Source organism: Barbatula barbatula (assembly GCF_947034865.1).
Source record: "Barbatula barbatula genome assembly, chromosome: 6".
Classification (NCBI taxonomy): domain Eukaryota; kingdom Metazoa; phylum Chordata; class Actinopteri; order Cypriniformes; family Nemacheilidae; genus Barbatula; species Barbatula barbatula.
The window spans coordinates 21666255-21689702 of record NC_136765.1 but is presented as its reverse complement, the minus strand read 5'-3'; the positions used below and the strand labels follow the sequence as shown (position 1 = coordinate 21689702).

Genomic DNA, 23448 nt, shown 5'->3' with positions numbered 1-23448 from the left:
ATTCGAAATGTTTTAGTATATCATTTTAATAGTAACAATTCATTCAACGAAAAACACAAAATCTCTTCGTTTCTATAAATAATCACTAATTCAAAAATAAAGGACAGCCCTGTTTGCAGTTTCCAAAAGACCTTTAATTTGAAAACGACAGACTGTTTTTCCTGGTTTTGGCAGGCGTTTTTAATATCCAATCAGCGTCTCGAATACTGCGTTGTGCGGAACTCTACTTGAAAGCCAATCACTTTCAACGATGTGGTTTCTACGCACGATCTCTACAACTGTCCAGAAGCTTTGGGATATTTATATTAAGTTTGTCGAAGTGAAATGCTTAACGCTGAAAGAATGAAATGCTTTAGGAGTGAGAGAGAAATTAACGATGCAGACAGGAAGAAATTCGAGTCGGTAAGTTTAGTTGATGATGTTTTCAAAACCAGCTTAAGGGGTTTTATAGTTTGTGACATGATTTTAAGAAACAGACGACGTTAGTGTCATCATGGATGTTGAGATGTCATGCGTGTGTTTTTGATGTCAGTGTGTTTTTAAAGTTACGGCGATAAAATGGTAATAAATAAACCGACCAGTATGTCGTTTGATGCTACCTTCGTCCAACGTTATCAAAGCCTGAGGTTGAAACACGTGTTGAAGCAAACCTATTAAATAATACGCATAAAATGCTGTCGGTACAGTAAAAGTTAAGCCTTGTTGGTGTTATAAGTAAAATATAACGTTGAATGTCGTTCTGCGTTGTTTGTTAAAAGTGTCGCCCGAACAGGGACTTGAACCCTGGACCCTCAGATTAAAAGTCTGATGCTCTACCGACTGAGCTATCCGGGCTCTGAAGCACAGCTCGGAATGACAGAAAATTAAACATTGTATTTGTTACTGCAGTTTAATGCTTGGTTTTAACGTCCATTTGTTCTTTAGGTTTTTCATAAGTCTGATGTGGGGAGGAAAGGTTATTTGTCCCGAGAAGATCTTAAGATAGCGGTGGTCATGTTATTTGGATATAAGCCATCAAAGGTAAATGCAAAGGATGTAAAAAACGTGGGCTTGACAAAATCTCTGAGACATTTCCCTTTTCTGTTCCGTAAGAAAGAGTCTCGTAGGCTTTGAAAAGGACTTGAGTGTAAATAACTGATGACAGATTTGTATTGCCCCCTAGAGGGATAACACATACATTAAACATATAGAGGGATAACACATACATTAAACATAAATCGAGGATTGTTTGTTTTATATGTATGTTTATTTATAATTGTGCATTTAATGGATTTATGATTTAGATTAACCATTGTATTTTGTCTTACAGTCTGAGACAAGTTTACTGATGGAGTCTGGCTCTGTTAAGGACTGCCCAGGTATGCTATCAAATCATTTACCGATTTAAAGTCATATTTTTTGGAAATAATTTTATTTCAATTTATGCTGTGTCTTTTTAGGCCTGTTATTTTCAATACCAATGTGTCAACTTTATTACCATTAAATTATCCAGATGTTATTTAAATAATCCTATGTGTCATGTCAAATTCAATCTTTTACATCGTAATGACTTTTATTTGAGGATTACGTCCATATGTGGTTTACCTACCGTATTGCTTGAAACCACCCACACATGGTCCTGTGCTGTTTATTTTAATGCTGTAGAATCCATCTTCAGATGATGCTCAACCCACACTGGTGCAGTCCAAGAACACTTACAAAATGTTTAAAACCTAATTTTCTAGCATTCAAGCAGAGTTAAAGGAAAAGGAGCTTGACTTAGATGCTGTGTAATCTTTTTACACATCGCCAGTAATGAAATCCTGACAAACAACGGTAAATAATGTTACTGTGAAATGCATACAGGATTTCCACAGGTCCTTGTGACAGACAGAAGCAATCCAGATAATGGGGGTTTGCCAGTGCTGTATTTTGAGGGGAGACTTTAAATGGTTGAAGATCTAGATTAGTAAGCAATTTGTTTTGTCTTTTAGCACAAGCAAATTGCTTTTGCATGCTGCCCTGTGGGAAAGCATGAGGTAATCTAGTTAAAGTGCCATTCTTTGTGTGATGACACTTCCCACAGTTATATTTTGCTAGGAGCACATAGTGAATTACATTTCCCCTTTTTTTAATCTTATGTGATTAGTAAATTAGTGATGGTCGGGCAGAGAGGGTTGCTGGTGGTTATATGGGAGACTCGACTAGACTTGGTATCGTCGCTTGACAGGCTCATCGCACGGCAAAGAGGCCACTTAGGGCTTTAGCTCTACGTGCCGTTCACAATACGGATGCCTCTTATGTCGCCCACTCACCTCTTCGCCTCTGTCCTTTTCTTTATCTCTTTCGCTTCTTTTCAGTGGTGAAGCAAGAAATGGCGACACCCTAGCTACCCCAGTAACTGAGGTTTCATTACTGCTGTTGGTTTTGTGCAAGAACAACATTCTGAAACATTTAGATTTGACACACTTTATTCTCTATTTCGCAAAGAACCAATCATCTCTTCACAGTTATTATTATTATTATTTTAAGATATTATTGTCTAGATGATCATAACCTAAGCAGCTTTTGTGGTGTTTTTCAAAACCTCCGTTGGCCTAGGTTGTCCTGATGAAAGTTTGGCAGCACACACTAGAAGAAAATTTTCTATAATTATTATAGACCACTTCCCCAAAAGCGCTTCTGGTTTCCATGTATATTTTTTACAATTACACATATATAGGTTAATTAAAAAAATATTTGTAAAACATTTAGAATCAGTTAGAAATGTTCTGGTATTTTGTTCTAACGTTTCTGCAGTTTTAAAAAACTGACATGGGAAGTTCTTCTGTACCAGTGTTGGACCAGATTTGTTTACGTTTTGTGAAGTGGTCTAAAAATATAGTTATTAGAGGTAATAAGCAACTACATAAAGCATTGCGGACTTATTAGACCCTAGAAACCGCCCAAAACGCATATACATTGTATTTACACGTACTTAGCAGTCACTCTTTTCCAAAGCGATTTACAAAATTAGAAATACAGAAAGAGCAAATGATTTAAAAGACCAAGGCGTGGATTAATCCCTATTAATCCCTTTTGTTCTGCAAAAGTAAAGTGACTCCCTTGTTCATTTTGTTTAATTTGATAAATATTTTTAAATTAGGTTTAATTCTTTTTACATTTTGGCAATTTTTTTATGCCTTTTTCATTTTATTATTTGTTTATTTTTTTATGTTGCTATATAAGATTAATACTTTTTTGTGTTTTTTTATTAATTAGATTTTAGTGCTTTAAACATTTTTCCGTTTATTTCTGAGGCAACATTTCTATTTTTCATTAATCTTTTTCAAATATATTTTTAGGCCAATATTTGATTTGATTTCAATGAACAGAAACGTTTTCAAAGTTTTAATTTTTGTGAACTAAAATAACCTGGGTTTATGTAATCATTTTGTTTTACCACTGCTCTGTTCAGGCATGAGGATCCCTATAGTCGTTTTACTGTATATGTTTTGGCATGGCTCGAAGTGTAGTGAGCCCATCACGCCTGTTCCTGGATGTCTTAATTAATTTATCGCTTTCCCAGAAGAGATGTATCCCCACTCTTTCTCAGCCATCACTGTCGCCGTGGCCCACCCAGATCATCCCGCTAAACTCCCTCTGTATGTTTGGTATTTCCACCAGGCTGTCTAGAACTACCCAGCCTACTCTTTTCATCTCAATAACAGCACTCAGAGAAAAAATGACTACCTTGCAGGCAAGAGGGAAAGATATTACTCCTTTAAACACAGTGCTTCAGAAGACTGCCATGTAAAGGCACAGTATGCACTTCAGAGAAGAGCTTCGTAATAAACCTCAAATTCTCTCTCTCTCTCTCGCTCTGAAAGGGGTCCCACTGCGTCAGTTTACGTCTCTCATGGGGCGGAAGAAGTCAGCTGAAGATCCGTATGAGAAGACGAGGCAGATCTTCAGCGCCTTTGATGTACACTGTAAGTTCCTATTTGCATGACTGTGCTCTGCATGTTAAACACTTCTACTTGAATGCACTTTGCGTAGTGTTGATATAAAGTAAGAGTGACAATGGTGGTGACTATAGCATTCATAAGTTTGTTTTTAAAGGAGTAGTTCACTTCAAAATTAGCCCCCATTCACTTTCCATAGTAATTTGTGTTACTGCTATGGAAAGTCAATGGGGGCAAATTTGAAAGTGAACTACTCCTTTAATGTTAAGTTTATTGTTTGGACTCAAATAATCAGGTTTAAATGTTTAGCATTTGAAACCGGGATGTATTGTTTTATATGATATATTTCCAGACAAGCTCAAATTTGTTGGTAACCTCTCATTGAAATAATGCTTCATTCCTCATGAAGAGTGATGAAATTAAAAGCTATTGTCTCATGTATGCTTGCATGCCTTTGGTATGTCATAGAATAAAGCAAAGAAGCTGTGGAAAAAGATGAATTATTGCTTATTCTACAAAGATATTCTAAAATGGCATGGACACATATGTTGGTACCCCTAGGAAAGATAATACATAATTGGATTATAGTGATATTTCAAACTAATTATTTTCTTTAATTAGTTTCACACATGTATCCGATCTTGTAATCAGTCATTCAGCCCATTTAAACAGAGAAAAGTAGTCACTGTGCTGTTTGGTAACATTGCGTGCCCCACACTGAACATGGACCAGAAAAAACAAATGATAAGAGTTGTCTGAGGAGGTCAGAAAGAAAATAATAGACAAGTATGATAAAGGTAAAGGCTACAAGACCATCTCCAAGCAGCTCGATGTTCCTGTGACAACAGCTGCAAATCTTATTAAGAAGTTTAAGGTTCATGGAATTGTAGCCAACCTCCCTGGGTGCGACCGCAAGAGGAAAATCGACCCCAGATTGAACTGAAGGATAGTGCGAATGGATAGAACCAAGGATAACTTCCAAGCTGAACGCCAAGGTTGAGGTACATCAGTTTCTGAACTCACCATCCTTTCTGAGCAAGTGGGCTCCATGGAAGAAGACCCAGGAGGACTCCACTTTTGAAAGAAAAACATAAAAAAAGCCAGACCGAAAGTTGCTAAAATTCATATTAGCACGCCACAATCCTTCTGGGACTCTAAATTGACCCAAATGAACCCAAGAACGGATAAGAACAAATCATTGGAGTATTCTGAAGTGGCCTTCTTTGAGTCCTGATCTGAATCCAATCGAACATCTACGGAAAGATCTGAAACTTGCAGTCTGGTGAAGGCATCTAGCAAACCTGAGACAGATGGAGCAGTTTGCTCCAGAAGAGTGGGACAAACTACCTGTTAACATTTGCAGAAATCTCATTGAGAGCTACAGAAAACGTTTGCTCGCAGTGATTGCCTTAGATTAGGGCTTCCATCATTTTTGTCCATGACATTTTCATTTGTTTTATCAGTTACAATATTATGTTGAATGAAAAATCAAAAGCAAAGTCTGATTTATATTGAATATGGAATAAACAATGGTGGGTGCCAATTACTTTTGTCGGTTATTGTTTCAGAGAAAATGTTAGTTTTTTGTGGGGGGTACCAACAAATTTGAGCACGTCTGATGTATGTTTTCATAGTCTCAGTAGAGGGCGCCATGTGTCCTGTTTTTCAGTAAAGTGTTTTAAGAGTTTCTTCACCCAGACTCATGGCCATAAACAAACCTTTGTTTTTGTGCTTTATTTATTTGCCTTTTTCTAATCAAGCACAGGTTTGTGTGCATGCATGTCATTCGCTGAACTGTGATTCTTAAAGGGACCGCTCACCCAAATTCACCCTTACGTCATTCCAAACCTGCGTAACTTTCATTATTTTTATCTGTGAAACGCAGAGAAGATATTTTGTCAAATGTCTCAGTGCTTTTGTGTCAATACAATTGAAGTCAATGAGGGCCAGTGTTGTCTGGTTACCAACATTATTAAAAAATAAAAAAGATCATCATGAGGGTGCGTTAATGATGAAAGAATGTTTATTGAAAGGGTGAACTATTCCTTTAAATAAGTTCTTTACAACCCAGTAGAAACAAACAACAAACACTTCCTCCTCTAAAGTCTCTATTTCTGAAGTACCTTTCGGTTCCCAATTATGTCATCCTTTGAAATTAATAGCGCCTGTACCAGCGCTTGAGGCTTTGTGGCTGTGTAGATGCACCGTAAAATGGGTCTCATAGTCTCTACAGATTTTTCTGCCCTTCCTGAAACTGTTTGTAGGAGGCAAATGCATAATTAACGTAATTTTGTTACAGAAATAATTTGAGTCCGTTAGAAGTGACCACCGGAGTAGGGTATCAGCTGACCCTTAATGAATCTGCTTACTATGGTCAAGGGATGTTATTTGATTAACCTGACTGACCCAGTATTAAAGACAGAATATTTATACACGTGAAGTCCGTCTCTTCAGCAGATTCAGTATCGCCCAAAGCTTGTTCACTTATCTTGTATATCATTGTCTGAGACTTCCTGTTAGCCTCTAATCAGGCTTTGGAGAATTTACATTCTCCCAGGTCCCAAAATAAACTAAACTAAAAGTACCAGCTTTTTAAAAATACAGTCGCCTTTTAATTAGAATTGTGAACGTTAATGAACCATCAAATTCATCCTGAGGACCATATTGCTGCGAGCGAGTTCACTCAACCCTTGTTTGAATTCTGAGCTACCTGAAAATTAGCTCATTTTAGAACAGAGATTGAAAGTCTGATTCTTGCTGCTTGGCTGCGATCTTAACCGTATATTTCCGCGCTGACGAATGATACAGCCATGAAATATGCGTACATATTAAATTTAAAGGATATTTGCTAGGCAGCTGGAATCTTGAATGGTGACTACTCGGCAGGTGTTCTCCAACAAAGCGTACGTGATAGTGGTTTGTCATAATACTTTCAACAGTTCTCAGATTGATTGTCTTTGTTCCTCTGCCAGCTAAGCTTAAAGCCTATGTCTTGGCTTTCTCTGCCTGTTGTCTCTGTCAGCCTGCCAACGGCAGCAAGTCCTCTACGATGTGCGCGGGATGAGATGTTTGACTGTTTCATCTGCACCGTCACCCCCGTCCTCATCTTCAACGGGGACACATTAGAAGCTAAAGCGTGCTGAAGTGCGTCACATCCATTCAGAGCCGAAGTGGCTCGGTGCATTTAGAAACCCATCCGTTTGCACAAAACGGGATTAACTCGGTGTGTCTCCAAAGTAATTTAATTAAAACTCAAAAAAATATCTTCAAAATTTACTAACAAATGGCCATCATTTCACTTTTTGATTGGCTGGTGTGTACAATTTTTCGAAAACAAGGTTGTGTGATAAATTTTGTCCCTCACAGCTGTTCTACTCATGTCCCTGCGGTAGTGGCGTTGTAGGGTAGCGTTTGGTTACGGTCGGTGGACTGGCGTTGCAGGGTCTGGTGTGTTGACATGCATGTCACAGTGCTCCCCGGCGCCCCCCTCTAATCCCCCCCGCTCAGTGCGCCACTGCGCCTCTCATCAATTCAACAGACACGCTAAACAGATTCCACTTCCAGCTCTGACTTTGGATGCGTGCGCTCTAAACTTCCTCAGGGGAGCCATTTCCTGCAAATCAAAGTCCTGCGTGCCAGCCGCTGAGAAGAAGGCACAACAAGCTGTTCCTCTGAGCTCTCGCTGGTCCTACTCCTCACTCTCGCAATCTCAGCCAAAAGCGGTGAGCGGACTCGACCGCCTTTTTGGTAGTAGAGAAAGATGATTTTATTCCTTAAGAGTATACTCGAGCATCTCCAAAGATTGCTCTTTTTATATCCTATTATCTTATTTCTTCCTCTCGTGTGGCGCCCGGTCTCGCAGTGAAGTACCTTTTGATGTTTTGGATGAGGGTATTAGTCTTGTTAACTCTTGCTTTGGGTTTCTCTCTCTGCACTCTTTCAGGTCGTGGCTTCTTGAAGCTGGAGGACTTCAAAAGCGCCTTCAAGCGAGTTGCTCCTCACCTGCCGGAGAGAACGGTGCTGGAGGCTTTCCGGTAAGAGTTCAGCACCGCACCATCTCCAGTCCCTCTCTATCACTCAAAGATTTATTCGTTCTCTGATCCTCCTCTCTCCTATCTTCTTCTTGATTTCCCTTTCCAGAGCAGATTACAGAGCCAGATGAATGTAATTACGCCATGAATGTGATGAGTCAGAAAGCGTTTTTGTGCCCTGCGCTCAAAGCAGACCTCCCACCTCAACCACAGCAGGAATTTCTGCATTTGGCCATGCAGAAACCCCGGTTACTTAAACCCCTCCAGTGCGAGAGCGAGCGCATTTGATGCGGCCCCACGTGAGAGTTGCACGAGGGCCTGAGAGTTTGAATACTTGCGGTGTTGGGAGCTGTTTGCTCATTAGGGTGAGAACGGTTCTCATGCGCCGTGCTCCCTGTGGAGTTTCTCAGCCTCGACAATCCCACTCCTGTTCAGGGCCCATGTTCCATGTGTCTTCTTACAGCACATTCTCATTCAGAAATGCTCTGAACAGGAGGGATTCCAAGCCTTAGCGTGCTGTGCGTTCACACCTATTTCAAACAGTTATCACAAGGCCCAGAGCTATTGCCGGATCCCAAAGCCAATATGACATTCGACAATCTCCCACTAAGATCTCTGCGTTACTTTTTTATACTTTGATGCATCTAGAGGTTTCAGCCCGCGTCCCTGCCTTTACGGAACTTGTGGTGACACATTATTATCAGCCCTCAGCTGTGTCTCCCCGCACTGTTTCTAGTCCATGAAAAGCGGATGTGGATGCCGTACGCGCCATTAAGACAGGGGGCAATTAATCTCTTTCCTCCTTTGTTTGAGGGCTCGAAAGCTCGGCTGTATGTCGGAGATGTGATACGTGTCTCCTTGTGCCCATACTTTGTTGGTGTTTTTTGGAGAGATTTAGAGCTTTGTTTGGTGTGACTCATCCTCTGCAGTCTGCATGGTGCATCTACCGCTGAGAGCAGCACGGTTGTCCACACTCTCACACTACACAAATCCTGATCACTGACAGCAGGGAGACAGAGTCCATTTGACCTCAAGCTCAGCTGATGTACTGGGAGTTGATAACCTTAGAATGTGGAGACACCGCGTTGCTATGACTGCAATAGAGCTGCAGAAAATAATTATGAATGTGTGAATTGTGTACTTTATAGATGCATTCAGACAAATAATGTATGAGCCAGTGTTATGTTATTTGAAAACATTTTCGTCATAAAATAAATAAATACGTCTTTAGTTTAGTTTATATTTTCAAAGTTGAATCAGCACTTGCACGACTTTCTCTTCAGAAGTTTAGTGTGCGTTTGCAGAAAGCAGCGTGTGAATAACGTACATGCCCACATATTTCTGAACATGGACCGCTATGGAAAGCTGTATAATTTACTTTGTTTTGATGAAAACAAAGAAAGATATTTGAAGGAATTTCAGTAACCAAACAGATCTCATCCTCCATTTACTGCCATAGTAGGGAAACATTTCTACACGCAAATAACATGGCAAACGACCTAACTGATGCGTGCCGCGCGCCTTGACAAATTGACAAAGTGTTGAAAGTAAATAGAGACACTCTCTCACCTGAACACATTTGAAGTGTTTGTATTATTAATAATACATTAGAATTGTAGGACAATATGCCTCTGAATCGTAATCAAGTTAATGTGCGAGGTAAGTGAAGATTTACAGCTCTAGACTGCAATGACAGCTCCAGACTGCATTGGATGAGTGACTTGAGTGCACGAGGCATCTGTTTCTAATTAAATGTCACAGTCGCGTCACAACTGAAGTGAGCGCACTTCAGGGCTTTTTAGAGCGATGTGAAATGACACAATATAGCTTTAAAACATTTTATGTACAGCACAACGCTTTAACCTACTAACCCACTTGACCCTTACCAGTACCTGCGTATCTACTAGTTACTATGACAATCCCGGTAGATGTTCGACTTCTCGAGAGCAGAAAGGCACCTGGCGTGTTGGTGCATCGCACGTGCAAAGTCATAACCTTCACGCTGCTGTGCCATCTTGTTTTCTTTCCACCTCCTCCGGTTCTCCTCCGCCCGTCATCCTGCCACCGCTGACAGAGTGTGGCAGTAAACGGACATTCCGGAAAAATGAAATTCTGAGAGAAAAGTGAAGCGAGAGAGAGAGCTCACCTTCAACGTCGTGTTTGGAGTTTATCTGCTTGCCCAGGGCTGTGTTTAGAAAAGATTATCTCAACAAAGTGATAAGATGCAAAGTCCGCCTTTGGTGTCTCTTTTAGGGGGCCTGTTGCGTGTCTGTCTAGGCCTATGTTTGTGTTGTTAGATTTGCTTTTCTTATGTATCTTGCATTGAACCGAAGCATCTCTGAATCTGTGTTTGCGACCTTTTTGTGGACAAAAAAGCTCATCACCCTTGTCTTGTCCTTTTTGGCATAATTATAGCAGAACAATGAAGCACCCCGCAGGCTTTAAACCATTAGCGGACGTGGCGTTGCCTCTTTATGTGCTATAGATTGATGGACATGTGGTGCCTTTCTGAATGAATGTTAACCATTTCTCCCCGCTGCTTGTTGCCATGACGACGCGGTACGCAGAGCCTGTGCCATCGCACCTTGAGCGGCGCTTGCGGATGTTTTTCTTTTTTGCTTTCTTCACCCTGCTCTGGTTTTCTTGTGTGTTGTTGTCGTTTCCAGGGCAACTATCAGCCATCCCCTTTCCATAAATACCTGCCGCGCACATTCTTGCAGTTCTTGTTACAAGAATGCAGCATTTTTCCTATCTCTTATTAACTCTCTCTCTCTCCTTCCCTCCGCATCTCGTTCGTTCTCTCACCCGCTGAGGAATCTCAGGTTTCTCATTGTTCTCCTTTCTGATGTCCCAGCTTTAGCCTCTTTGTGCTGACAGACCTGTCTTTAGGAATAACTCTGATATATACGCTGTATATTATTTTGGGGGGAACTTTCTAAGATGCATCTGTTGACTGATTTGCAGTATACACTCACTTTACATATGATTAAATACTGTCACTTTGTGTCTACTTTTTGGCAAAATTTGGAGCCCCTACAGGATGTTGTCAGACAGAACTGTTGATATCAGCGAAACTTTTGGTTTAGTTTAAGTCACGCTGGGCTTTGACTGTGCAAAATTTCTTTGGGCAATGCAATGAATATGAGATAGCATGTCATTGAATTATAAAAGCATTAGCACTTAACAAATTTTAAATATACCAACCTTCTTTATTTTTTCCGCAAACATGCAGTTTGTATTGTTTGCATAGGGTCAAATTTTCAAACTTCTATTGGTATTATGTTGTCATTGCCATACAAATGAGCAGATCAGAGTTCATCTACTAACTGGAAGTTTTGTCTGCAGTGGAACCTTAAAGAGATGTCAATTATTTCATCATTCATTTTCCCTCCTGTTATTCCAAATCTGTATGACTGACTTTATTCTGCAGGACACAAAACGTTGTTAACCAAACAACATTGGCACACACTCACTCACTTCCATTAAATTGACACAATACCACTGAGCCATTTCTCAAAAAATCTTCTATTGTATTCTACAGAAGAAAGATTCATATGAACATTAAAAAACATCGGGGTGGAAGATCTTAGTGTTTTCTAAAAATAGTAGTAGTGGAGAAGGTCTGAAATTTAAGAAGGTGCAAGACCATGAAGTGATTAAAATACAAATGCTAAAACCTTAAAATCAACTCTGAATTGAACAGGTAACCAATGAAGTGATGCTAACACAGGTGTGATATGTTCTCTCTATTTTGTCCCTTTCAAAAAAACAAGCCGCAGAATTCTGTACAAGTTATAAATGCGAGAGCGAGGACTGACTCATTCCAGTCAATAGAGCGTTACAATAATCCAACCTGGTTGAGATGAAAGCATGGATGAAACAGTCTCCAAATAACTAAAACTCAGAATTTTTGAATCTTGCAAAGTCCCCTAAACTACAGAAAATTGTCTCTAACTACAAAATTGATTTGTTTGTCAAATTTTAATTCAGGGTCCAGGGTAACTCCAAGATTTGATCTTTATGGGACTCAAAAATTAAACGAAGAAGGGAGTAAATATAAAGAAAATAAGATTGGACCCAGAAATGAGCCCTGGGGCACCCCATGAGTGACAGGAACTGAGCTTGATGAAAATTCTCAAATATTCACAAAAAACTCCTATTTGTGAGATATAATGCAAACCAATCTAATGCAACAGATTGTTCGACAGAACAAAGAAATGTATACAGATTTGAAACAACGTGGGGGGAGTAATTCATAACAGATTCATGACATTTTTGGGTGGAGTATCACTTTAAATTCAGATTAGTTTTGGGTAGGATATACTGTATCATAGTGGTGGCATTTATTTCAGTGCATTACTCTGAAATGGAGTAAAACAAAGAACAGTCTGTAAAATAATGAAACCACTTGGCTACATCAAAGAAAAATTTAATTGCATGTCTCTCCCAGTTGAAGCACTTTACGGTACATGATGAGTGCGGGTACACTTTTACTCTCCAAAAAAAGTCTTGTTCTCTTCTTTTGTCTTTTGAGTCTCCTTAATCTGAAATAAACGCTAATGAAAAAGTGAATTAATTAGCATTCTTAAATTAAACTTCTTTAGCAGTTTTGCCTTATTAACCGATGAGTGCTTTTAATGTGCCTTTAAAAATATTCATGCAGATTAGCCCACAATCTGAACGCTTTAGGGGGGATTCACATTTTGCATCTAATACCGTGTGGAAAACGCGAGCCGCATTTCTTTCTCATGCTGTGCGGCATTCTGAAAAGTTGAACTATTTTCATTTTGATGTGGCGTCGACTCGCCTAGAAAAACGGTAGCATCGCAATCACATCGCGACCGTGTCGTCCCCTTTTTGCACGCACCTGCCGTGTGTCTACATTTAAAATAACGAACTTGCGCACGAAAATACGTGAAATGTGATTGGGAGTAATCTCTCTAAAAAACTTTTTTTTACGTTTATTAAGCATATACAATTTCTTAAAAATAAACTATTTTATACCTCTGTTTTCAAACATTGCTAATGGTCAGTACCAGCCATATGTAACCTACAATAGGCTCGCCGCTCCTTCATGCTATTTTCTCCCAAGCGTGTGGGTGGGAGAGAGAGAGAGATGGAGGGGAGAAGGAATGGGGGGAAACTCCTACAGATCAGTAACAAATTAGCCCTGCCTGGTCTCAGTGTGAGTGCATTTACTGCATATTGAGAGTTTGCCCTTTTCCTTTGCCACCATATCAAGGTAATTACATTTCCTTTGTAGCGCTTTGAAAGGAGGTATTGCTGGCCTGGAGTTCCACCGCCCGCCCATGGAAGCACATGGAGTGCATAAATCCCTTAAGAAAAGCTCCTTTTTACTTCTCTTCCTGCTGATACAATAAGCTTAATGAAGGCACAATAACAGCCATTTCAGTTCTGCGGCGGGCGATCAGAAAGCTACTAATGGTGAGCTGAAAAGTGGCTTTCGGAAACATTACCGTTGGCTGAGCGGCACACGCAAACTCCCAACCATTTGACACGGACCTGATTTTGCGGGAGGTGCGATTGAGTAATCTAATTCAGCTAATTTGCTTCATTCCTTGTTGTCCTCCCTAATTTTTTGTCATCCTCTCAAAGTAAAATAGTAGAGAAAGGGGCATCAGGGCTCATGTCAAATAGAGGGTTATTTTCCTGTCTTTTACATGCCTCATAAGGCATGCACAGATGCAGAACAAGGATTAGGAGTTAGAATAAAAAACTTGTTCATCTTCTTCCATTGACCCTTTCTACTCTCTTTTTCTTCAAGGTCTCTCAGACTTGTTTTTGGTTCAAAGCGAGCCGGTTGAAGGCAGACTGAAAATTCAAGCAGGGTTGCCAGAGGGTAATGCAGTAATCACATTGGTTCCCCTAAGAGCGGGCGAAAGGGTGAGAAAAGTGGTGCCCTCTGCTTGTGGCTGTTCCTCAAGCCCCCGCATGTCTGGCTGGCTTTGCTCACCGAGAAAGGCTAAACACACACTCTGGGTAAATGCAACCTCAATGCAGAAAATCCATTTCTATTGTGTTGTTCCACGTCTGCCTTTTAGACGTGCTCTTGTTTTCCCATATATACCATTTCCCATGTAATACGACAGCCATATATAATTGATTTGTCTGGAACCCGATGGATTTGTTTTTGTTTTTCACCCAGTTGTGCCGTCTGCTGTGAAATTATTTAGAGCTTGTCAGTTCATCAGAGATTTCCAACAGAAATGTCTTCGGCTTCTTTTAACCAATGGCTTTTACGGAAAGCGGGGATCAGAGCTATTCCACTGGGATCTTTGTACATTTTGTAGTTGCCATGACAATTACATTAGTCTCCACTGGCAATCATCCACCTTGTTGGAATTCTAATGAGGAAGGTTTTTTTTTCAATTTCAGCGTGCACGGCTATCACAAATCTCCCGTAGTAGTAGAAAACCAAGTTCCTTGAAGCGAAAATATAAGTGCCTTTTAAATAGGGCCACGGAGGGAGCCACGGTTTGCTGCCTGAGAGAGATAGCAGCGTGCCTCTGGGCTATACCCGTTACTTGCTCTCGTGGGGTCTAGGCTAATAAAGATGGCTTGATATGTCCACTCAGAATGTCCTGTCGGAGAACGCAAGAGACATTGTCTTGGAGTTGAGGTAACCCTTCCCGAAGATGAAAGATAAGCGTGCGATTACAATCGCTACCTTTAGTAACCAAAAAAACTGTCACAAATGAGTGTGACTTTCTTTAACGTCCCATGCATTCGGCTCCGTTCTGTGTTTAATATGCTGTTGAATGTTACTTGCTTTATTTCCACCTGCAGGCGTATCCTTTGCACGCGAGACAGTACATTTCACGCGTTTGATGTGTACCGATGAGATCATAATCTTGGAAGTGATTTAAGAAGCCTCTTGAGCGCTGAATAAATCAATGAATTAATTAAAGCTATCAAAGAAAATAATCTCTCTTCTATTGAGGGTACTTTTAAACAGAGCTCAAATCACACTAATCTATCGAGGTTTATTTTGTGATATGAATGCAAGGTCACTGCGGCCCCTTTTACTGATATTGATGAGATGAATCTTTTTGACACTTTATTACTGCGCTTTTAATGCTTTATTGTACACAATTTGCAAGAGAATTAAATACAGTAGTTACGCTTCCTCAGTGATTGTGAACATTATCACTGACAAAGAGAAAGCCTTCCCACAAAGTGAGCTCATTCGATCTCACGATAGTGATGCTTTTTGTAATCTGCTCTTTATCGATGCTTCCCTTGGCACTAAATCAAGGTGTTGACTTGGTCTGAAGCCATGAGACAAGCAAATTCTCTCCAGGATGAGAGGATACAGGAAGTGCCTATAGCTCTGAGCCATTCTGAGCCAGGGGGTTAAATAAATCCTGGAGGTTTGCTGCGCGTTGGCTGTGTGTGTCTGTGTGTGTGTTTGATGATGATGGAATGGGATTGCAAGGGTGAAAGGAGGCACTGCAGCACTTGTGATGGTCGTACATTGTTTAATATTGGTTGCTCGTCTCTTATGGACCTTATATTAGGTCTGTTTTTGTAAAGTTTCCTCTAACCTATAGAGGGATTGTCAACACATTAACATGGCATCCGGTTCCAGTCGGATTCAGGACTGAATATTGTCTGCATTGTCGAATCTGATCCTTTTGTTACAACCGCATAGTCGTTGTCTGGTTTATCCACATCGGTTGCCATGGTAATGCCTTAAGCATCAACACAATGCTAGGAGACTTTCTTTGACAACAAGTCAACTAGCTTCTATGAATTTCCATGTTGGTCATGTTGGTTTATGCTGGATAATTCAGCATAAACCAACATGATACAGTTTACAAAATAGCATATGTCACCAGCAACATACCGGCGATATTTATAACTGTGATTATTGATAATATGTTAATACCACCAGTGTTGGATGTAACTAGTGACTAAGTAATTAGTTACTGTAATTAAAATTACTTTTCCCGTTAAAAAGTAAAGTAAGGGATTACTCTTATTTTTTTATTTAATAAAAGTTACTTCTGATGCAATTTAATTAAAAACTGTGTAATATATACAATAGTGGGATTGACATTGGAAATCAAAGTCTAACTTTAAAATGCATGCATTAATGTATTGTCTTATATGTGTAATACTTTAGTCAGTTAATAAGGGTATTTTATGTAGTTTTATATTATTTATTTGAATGGATTCAAGTCGTGTCATGTCTATCCTTGAATCACTTAACTAATCAAGGTTGATATAGGATATAGAAAGTAATAAGTAAAAAGTAATTCAATACTTTTTGGAGGGAGTAATTTGTACAGTAATTTAATTGCACCATTGAATATGTAATTAGTAACTAGTAATTAATTACATTTTCAGAGTAACTTACCAAACACTGAATACCACATGATAACATCTTAAATAATAAATTAACACCCGTATGTAATTGCCACTTCAAGATAGTCTATTTTGCATAATCGCACCCATTTAAAATGTTGTCATAAGAGCCGCAACTGCCTATCTGCACTTTTATTTTGAGTATGATATCATTATTTTATACATTTTTATATATGGTTATGTTTAACCCAGTGTTGGGTCAAAGAGGGACAAATCAAACATAATTTGGTGTTTTGTAATATTATATGATATTAGATGATATCATATCAAGGATTATTTATGCTTGGTATGTAGCTGCACAAGATGGCGCTGGTGAGCTTTTGGGACGCCACAGTCGCCAGACTAATTTCCGGTCGTATGACACTGTATGGGAAAAGGGGGATTTTTGGCCTGCAAATACGGGTGTTTTTTAGATAAAAAAGTAGAATGTAATATATCGGCGATTTGACAGATCCTCTTTACATTGCTAAGCCAAAACATGTCGATAGTGTTTATGGCCGGAATTTAGTTTGTCGAACCTGGTGTCACAAAAGCTCACTGGCGCCATCTTGTGCGACTATTCCATTAAAGATTTGATTGATAGCATCATTTATTTATTTATTAAATTTAAATATATATATTGTAATAACATCATTCGGTAAGATCATTCTACGCGGATGTCAAAAATAAATTTGCATATGTTATCATGCACACGTTACATCTCAGATGAAGAATTCCAATGACTTCCAATCTGGCCATTTAGATTAAAGCTTTGTTAAGCCGCATACTCTGTTTTAAAACGATATCATTATTTTGCTATTTAAAACGACAAACAGATAAACAGATTCGAGGTGAATTCACAAAATTCTTTTTTCCTGCCTGTCTAAGCAAAGCCTAGAAAGCAAAATTGCTTTTTGATGTTGATTTAAAGGGCATCTGTCACCAAATATGATATTTTAATTGTTTAATGAATCACTTTTTCTGTGAAACAAGGTGGTTACTGGCAGTAGAGTCATTCACTGCAAAATATCGAGGAAAGCAGCAACCAATTATATAGTGCCAATCGTATTATTGCACTGGACAACATTTCTGTTTATAACCATCATTTCCGAAGTTCAGCGCAGACTGTGGAAGTCAAGCTGTTGGTTTTTCAATAAACTGGACGTCAAAGACAACAAGGGTTGTTTTAGCTCAATAGAATACAATTATGCCACTGTGCTGCTTTCACGAAGGGTTTTGTCAGAGTGACAGATTGTCCATCGCTTATATGAAATATTGCTGTATTGGATTCTGCTGAACTCTAGTGATTTGCAAATTGACTTAAAACATAATGAAGATAAACATGACGGACAAAACAATATATCATTTCTCAAGGAATACTGCGGCTACACATTGAAAGCATTCCCTGCTTGGATTGACTTGTGTTTATGGGGTTTCAGGTTTATAAACAGGACAGTCCAGTTGTTTGATTGTCTTGAAGTTATTTGGAGAGACTTTTTATAAAAGTAAATGCGCAGAATCATTTTAAACATAATTTCTGTCAGCACCTGAGTGAATGGCTACCTGAAAGGAACGGTTCACCCGAAAATAAAAAATCTGTCATGATTTACTTAACCTCAAGTTGTTCCAAATCTGTATACGTATATTTCTTTGTCCTGACGAAATATATTTGGAAGAATGCTAATAACCAAACAGTTATTGGCCACCATTGAATACTATAATTACTTTGTTCTGTTGAACACAAAAGAAGATATTTTGAAGAATGTAGGAAAGAAAACAGTTCTTGGGCACTTTTGACTACAATCGTCATTTTTCCTGCCTCGGTATAGTCAACTGTGGCCAAGAGCTGTTTGGTTACTGACACTCTTCCGAATATATTTCGCTGTGTTCATCAGAACAAAGACATTTATACAGATTCGAGGGTGAGTAAATGATGACAGGGTTTTTATTTTGGGGTGAACTGTTCCTTCAATAGCTCTTACAATAAGAAATTAAGTAGAGAAAATACGCATATTTTGTTTTAGACTTGCCTTTTCTCCCTCAGTGTATAGTTCCCTGTCATTGTGAAGTGGAGGAGTTTTCCTGAACATCAAATAAATTTCTTTTTGTAAATCTCATTCGCCTCTACTAGAGGCAAGTTCACAGGGCTTCGGCTGCCACGGTCCATTATTCTCATTTGAATGAATTGTTTCTCTGAACTATTGGGAGTGTAGATGCAGTAAACATAAGAGCTGTCGAAGGCTCTTACGACCAAGTAGCTTCATAACAAGGCCTTTGACAGTCTAGAATAGATGGTCCAGTGGTTGTTTTTGTGTGCCTGTGGTCTTAAAGCCATGTCGGCTAGTGATTTGTAAATTGTTCTGTTTTTTGATGATTCATTTGTCGCTAAAATATAATCCTTGAAGAATGTTGCCCATTGATCCAACGTCAGTTCCTCTTTTTTCTCTTCACCCGCCCCCTGTAAAAACATACATCATGTGTAAGTCTGTCCATTACAATGTCCTTTAAAGTTGGTGTCTCTGAGGAGCATGAAGGATCGTTTGATCTCCGCAGGCAGTTCTCTGATTGTCTGCTTCTGACCCGTGAGTGCAGTTTTAGAGCTGGGAACCCATCGTGCCCTGAGGGTCACCATGGACTGCTGATCAGAAAACACAGAAAGGTACACTTAAGGTAATTCGTCACTATGTGCGATAGACTCGATAGTTTTGTTTTCGGCCATTTTTAGACACACAAGAGGCAGCGCAGCAATGCCTGCAGCTCGCCGCTAACATGTGAACGTTTTGCCTCACTGAATAAGCTGATTATTGTCTATCATCGCTGTCCTTTTGAAACACTGGATGTCGGTTTTTCAGGAAATGGACAAAACACTGTACTTTTTAAATGATTAATACTGTGTTGTCAAATCTGACAAGCACTTTTTAAAGGTGCGATGTGTGATATTAAGGAGGATCCATTGAAAGAAATACAATTTAATATACATCACTATGTCTTTAGATAAAGATGTGTTTTATTACCTAAGAATTATATCTGTTTACATACACTGTAGGGCATGGAATTCACCATGTTGTTTCTACAGTAGCCCTATACGGACAAACTGCCTCGAAGAGAGCATTTTGTAAATACGTTATCTCAGAAAACATGACGGCATCTTAGTTCTGTGTCAGCCCCCATAGTGCTTCAAAAGGGGGGGGGGGTTAGCAGTTTGTTGGAATTCGCAACCTCACCGATATCTATTGTACAAGAACAGTGCCTGAATAAATTACTATTAATGGTGACATCACTTCACGCGAGGAACCTGACAATTCTCAAAGTTCTGCGAGCCTGTTTATTGATATGCATGTAACCACGTCTTTTTATAAGATGATATTTGATAGATATGCATTTATAGATATACTGTATAACTACAGTATTACCTATAATATAGATCTCAATCTTTTTTTGCTTTGTGGTACCCCCATTTTTCACAACACTATTTAAAAGCCCCCTCCCTCACAATTTCTACCCAATACAATATTCTAGCGCTTAACTACAATGTATGTATATATGTATTTTTCTTTAAATAGTAACCAAAACACTAATTCATATTTCGTTTTACACACTGTTGCAAATGACAAGGAACAATATTACACAAAAAGTCCACGAATAAATAAAGTAAAATTACCTACATTTTTAAGCATGTCACATGAAGAAGAAAAACTAACTTGAGCATTGGAGTTAACTTGTTTTTTTATCTTCAGTTTAACATGTATTGTTGTTTACAACATATATGAAGTACAAGTAAGCTTAGAGTTGTCTCAATACTGGCATCAGCGGCATTCCTGTTCACTGAGTCTCTTTTAAATCTTAAAGACAATGAACAATAAACGCTATCAAGTCTTTCATTTTATTGTAAAGCACATAAAATAGCACTTTTTCATAAAAATGACTCTCCTAAGGCTGTCGCATGCAAGGCATGCTCGGAACTCTAAATTCACTGCTCAGTAAGTGAAATGAATTAGAGTAATCCCACCACAAAATAATAAGAAAGTAATAAGTAAAGATCTTTTGTGCAAGCTTAAGTGGTTGAACACGATAAAATTAAGTTGAATTCACACAATAATTTGTATATTTACTATTCGAAGATGTTTTCTATAATTTTAACTGAATTGTGGCTAAAAAACAAGAACACAATTGTATTAAGTAAAGTTTACTCGGTTAATTTAATGAAATCTTCTACGATCCAGAATCTTTTTTACAGCTTTGCTTATTTTAAAGCTTTTTGATCTTATCTAATAACCCACGACCAAACAACACGTGTTTGTATGTTTTATCATATCACTTCTGATTGGTCGTTGTGAAAAATGTACATTTCTTTTGAAGAAATCTTTTGAAAATGTCCTCTGAAGTCGCAGTTATGTTAAGTTGTCTCCATATGTTGATTTGGTCAAGTAGCATCACTCGGAGTCATCCGGAGTGGCGCTACAGTCTGTTCAAACTGCTCACGCTCAGTGTGTTAGTTTAAGGAACTGAAAAGAGGAAAGACTAGAGCTTCTGTAAGTGTGTCTGTGCCCTAAGCTGCAGGAGTCTGTCTCATGATTGGCTGTCTGAGATTCTAAACTGAGACTCATGGGAGCAGCAGGATTGTCTCGCTCTGTCTCTCCACAGCTTTTCCGCTGTCACATTTTTATTATTAAACAACCATCGCATGGAAGGTCTTCTTTCAAAGGCCCAGGTCATTAAAGTTTTCTTCTCCAGGTATTTGAAGCAGATTGTTTGTGTGACACACATTGCGTAAGTCTGTCTGACTTATGTGCCTTAGAGGTTGATGAAACAAGGAAAAAGCAAAGTCGCCGGATTCTGTTTTGTGGCTGTCAGTCGACGCATTGAAGACTTATTTCAGATAATGTTTGTTTGTTGTTTTGATGGAAAATCTCTCTGGGAAGAGCAGGGGTTTGTCAGAGACCGCTGCACTACAATATCCCATGCATGACGGTTCTTTAGAAAAACACCGGTGGGTTGAGTGCTGTTGGGTATTCTGTGGATAGTGTTACATCACTTCCTGTTTGGTGCTGATTCTGTCTGGCATTGGTGTAACTGGGTTCATTTTCTGGACAAGGGGCATTTAGGAATGGGAATTGGTCTAAATCGCTGTGTTTTATCATTGCTTAAGAGATATTTCACCCAAAAATTGAAATCCTGACATCGTTTTTTACCTTGACATTTTTGATAACCTGTATATGACTCTTCCTTTTGTGGAACACAAAAGAAGATGTTTTGTGAAATGACTCTGTGGTTTTCCCTATAACGGAAGTCAGTCGAGTCAAATGTTGTCTGGTAACCAACATTCTTCAAAATATCATCTTTTGTTTTCCGCAGAAGAAAGAAAGTCCTACAGTCATACAAAATATTTTTTTTATTTTGGGTGGACTGTCCCTTTAAATAAAAGATGATTCTTACTCACGCTAGTGTCAGTCCACAGACGGAATTGAGCAGTATGTGGATAAAAAATAACTTATATTGGATTTCCACAGGTCAACCTGACCAAACTCAGGAATAGATTTATATTCATGAATTAAAGATGTTTCCCCTAAACTGTGCATTGATCGAAAAACATATTTGCCTCTATGTGGCACCCTAGCCATCTACCACGGCTAGAATGAAAATTAAATGCAGCAACTTAAATTGGAGTTCCTGTGGATCGCTAAAAGCTTGAAGTCAGATTCCGATTATTTTCGGCCCCCTGAGCTGCCATACCGATGTCTCTTTCCTCGTCAGCACGCGTCGCATGAGAGAGTATGCTTCCAAGATGAATATGACAGTCCAAAAGTGCCTTTTCTCCCACTGATCAAGGAGGATAACTGGAAGGATTGTCCCATGAATAAAGCTATCAGACACCTGCAGGTATAATAACCTTGTACAGACGTGAGCAGAAGCAGAGAGCAGCGCTGCGTAGACCTGAGAGCGCTGATGGTAGAGACTCACAAACGGCGCTCCTGTTGGAGCTGCAAACAAACGGGTCAACAACCGTCAGATTCTGTGTATCGGTTTCTTTAAATAGTTTTACAAAAACATAAAAACGGTTCACAATTTGAAACATGCTCATTTAGTATCGGTGTGAAAATATATGTGACCCAGTCTGTGAAAACCAAGCTAAAGTAATTTTTATGTATTTAACTGTTGTGTACATAAAATCATCCACATAATGTAAAGAACATTCTGTGATAATATAACCTTATAAAGATAACATCTTTAATAATGACAGAGCAAGAAAATGTTAAAGATTGAAATCACAATGAAATGAATAGTTGAAATAGAAACTTTAAGGATCGCTCTCTCAAAATAGAGACTTTAGCCTTGTTTTCACATACTGGGTCACATGTTGTTACAAATTTGCAATACACCTCTGCTTTTTTAAAAGTTATTGTCATGATCCTGCCTCTCCTTGTCTTGGTTTTCGAGTCATCATGTCAGTCTCATGTGTTTTGTGTGGAGAAAGAGCATTGTTTTGGCTTGAAAGGCCATGCTATCTCTCCGGTGTCGTGTCCTTTAGCCCCGCCCCCTTGTTTTGTTTAAATAAAGTTTTATTATTTAGCAAACAGCTGCCTGCGCTTGGGTTCTGTCCATTCCTCATAACAGTTATGGCATTTTTTTATTACATGAATTGTACTCAATTGTGCCAACACATGACCCAGGTCAACATAAAAGTTGTAATGTATCGTTTTTTTTACATTTTGTTCTTTAGCTGCTTCACAAAACTCTCTCTCTCTCTCTCTTTCTCTCTCTCTCTCTCTCTCTCTCTCTCTCTCTCACCAGACGTGATTCAACGTCACAACATGTTGGAAAATGTATCTTTTCCAAGTTTTTTGTCCAACATCCATGATGGCGATACCCAACAAGCGACAATGGGTTCTATATTAGAAACTGATATATTAATTTCATGTCATTTCTTTAGTTTAATGTTTTGTATATTCAGTTTTTATTAGTTTACATAAAAAAGGTTGTTGTCATTCAAATTGTATATACCACGGAAATGTTGAAAATTTGGGAAATAAATATTTTTATACATCTGTAATAAATAAGTTAAATACACCTGTATATTTAATGTACTAAAAATACGTCGGTGTAATAAAAAATAAATATACTTTGAT

General features: G+C 38.9%; 1 protein-coding gene across 2 annotated transcripts in view; it reads left to right on the top strand.

The window, feature by feature from the left end:
• Positions 1-238: 238 nt before the first annotated feature.
• efcab11 (EF-hand calcium binding domain 11) overlaps positions 239-23448 on the top strand; it is a 47534-nt gene continuing 24324 nt past the window's right edge. The window contains exons 1-5 of one of the 2 annotated variants that reach the window (XM_079459413.1): positions 241-402; positions 925-1020; positions 1310-1358; positions 3849-3950; positions 7867-7957. In XM_079459413.1, the coding sequence (XP_079315539.1) occupies positions 325-402; positions 925-1020; positions 1310-1358; positions 3849-3950; positions 7867-7957 (416 nt within the window). In that variant the 5' untranslated portion in view covers positions 241-324. Of the gene's footprint in view, positions 403-924; positions 1021-1309; positions 1359-3848; positions 3951-7866; positions 7958-23448 lie in introns of both variants that reach the window. The other variant, XM_079459414.1, reaches the window with a different exon arrangement.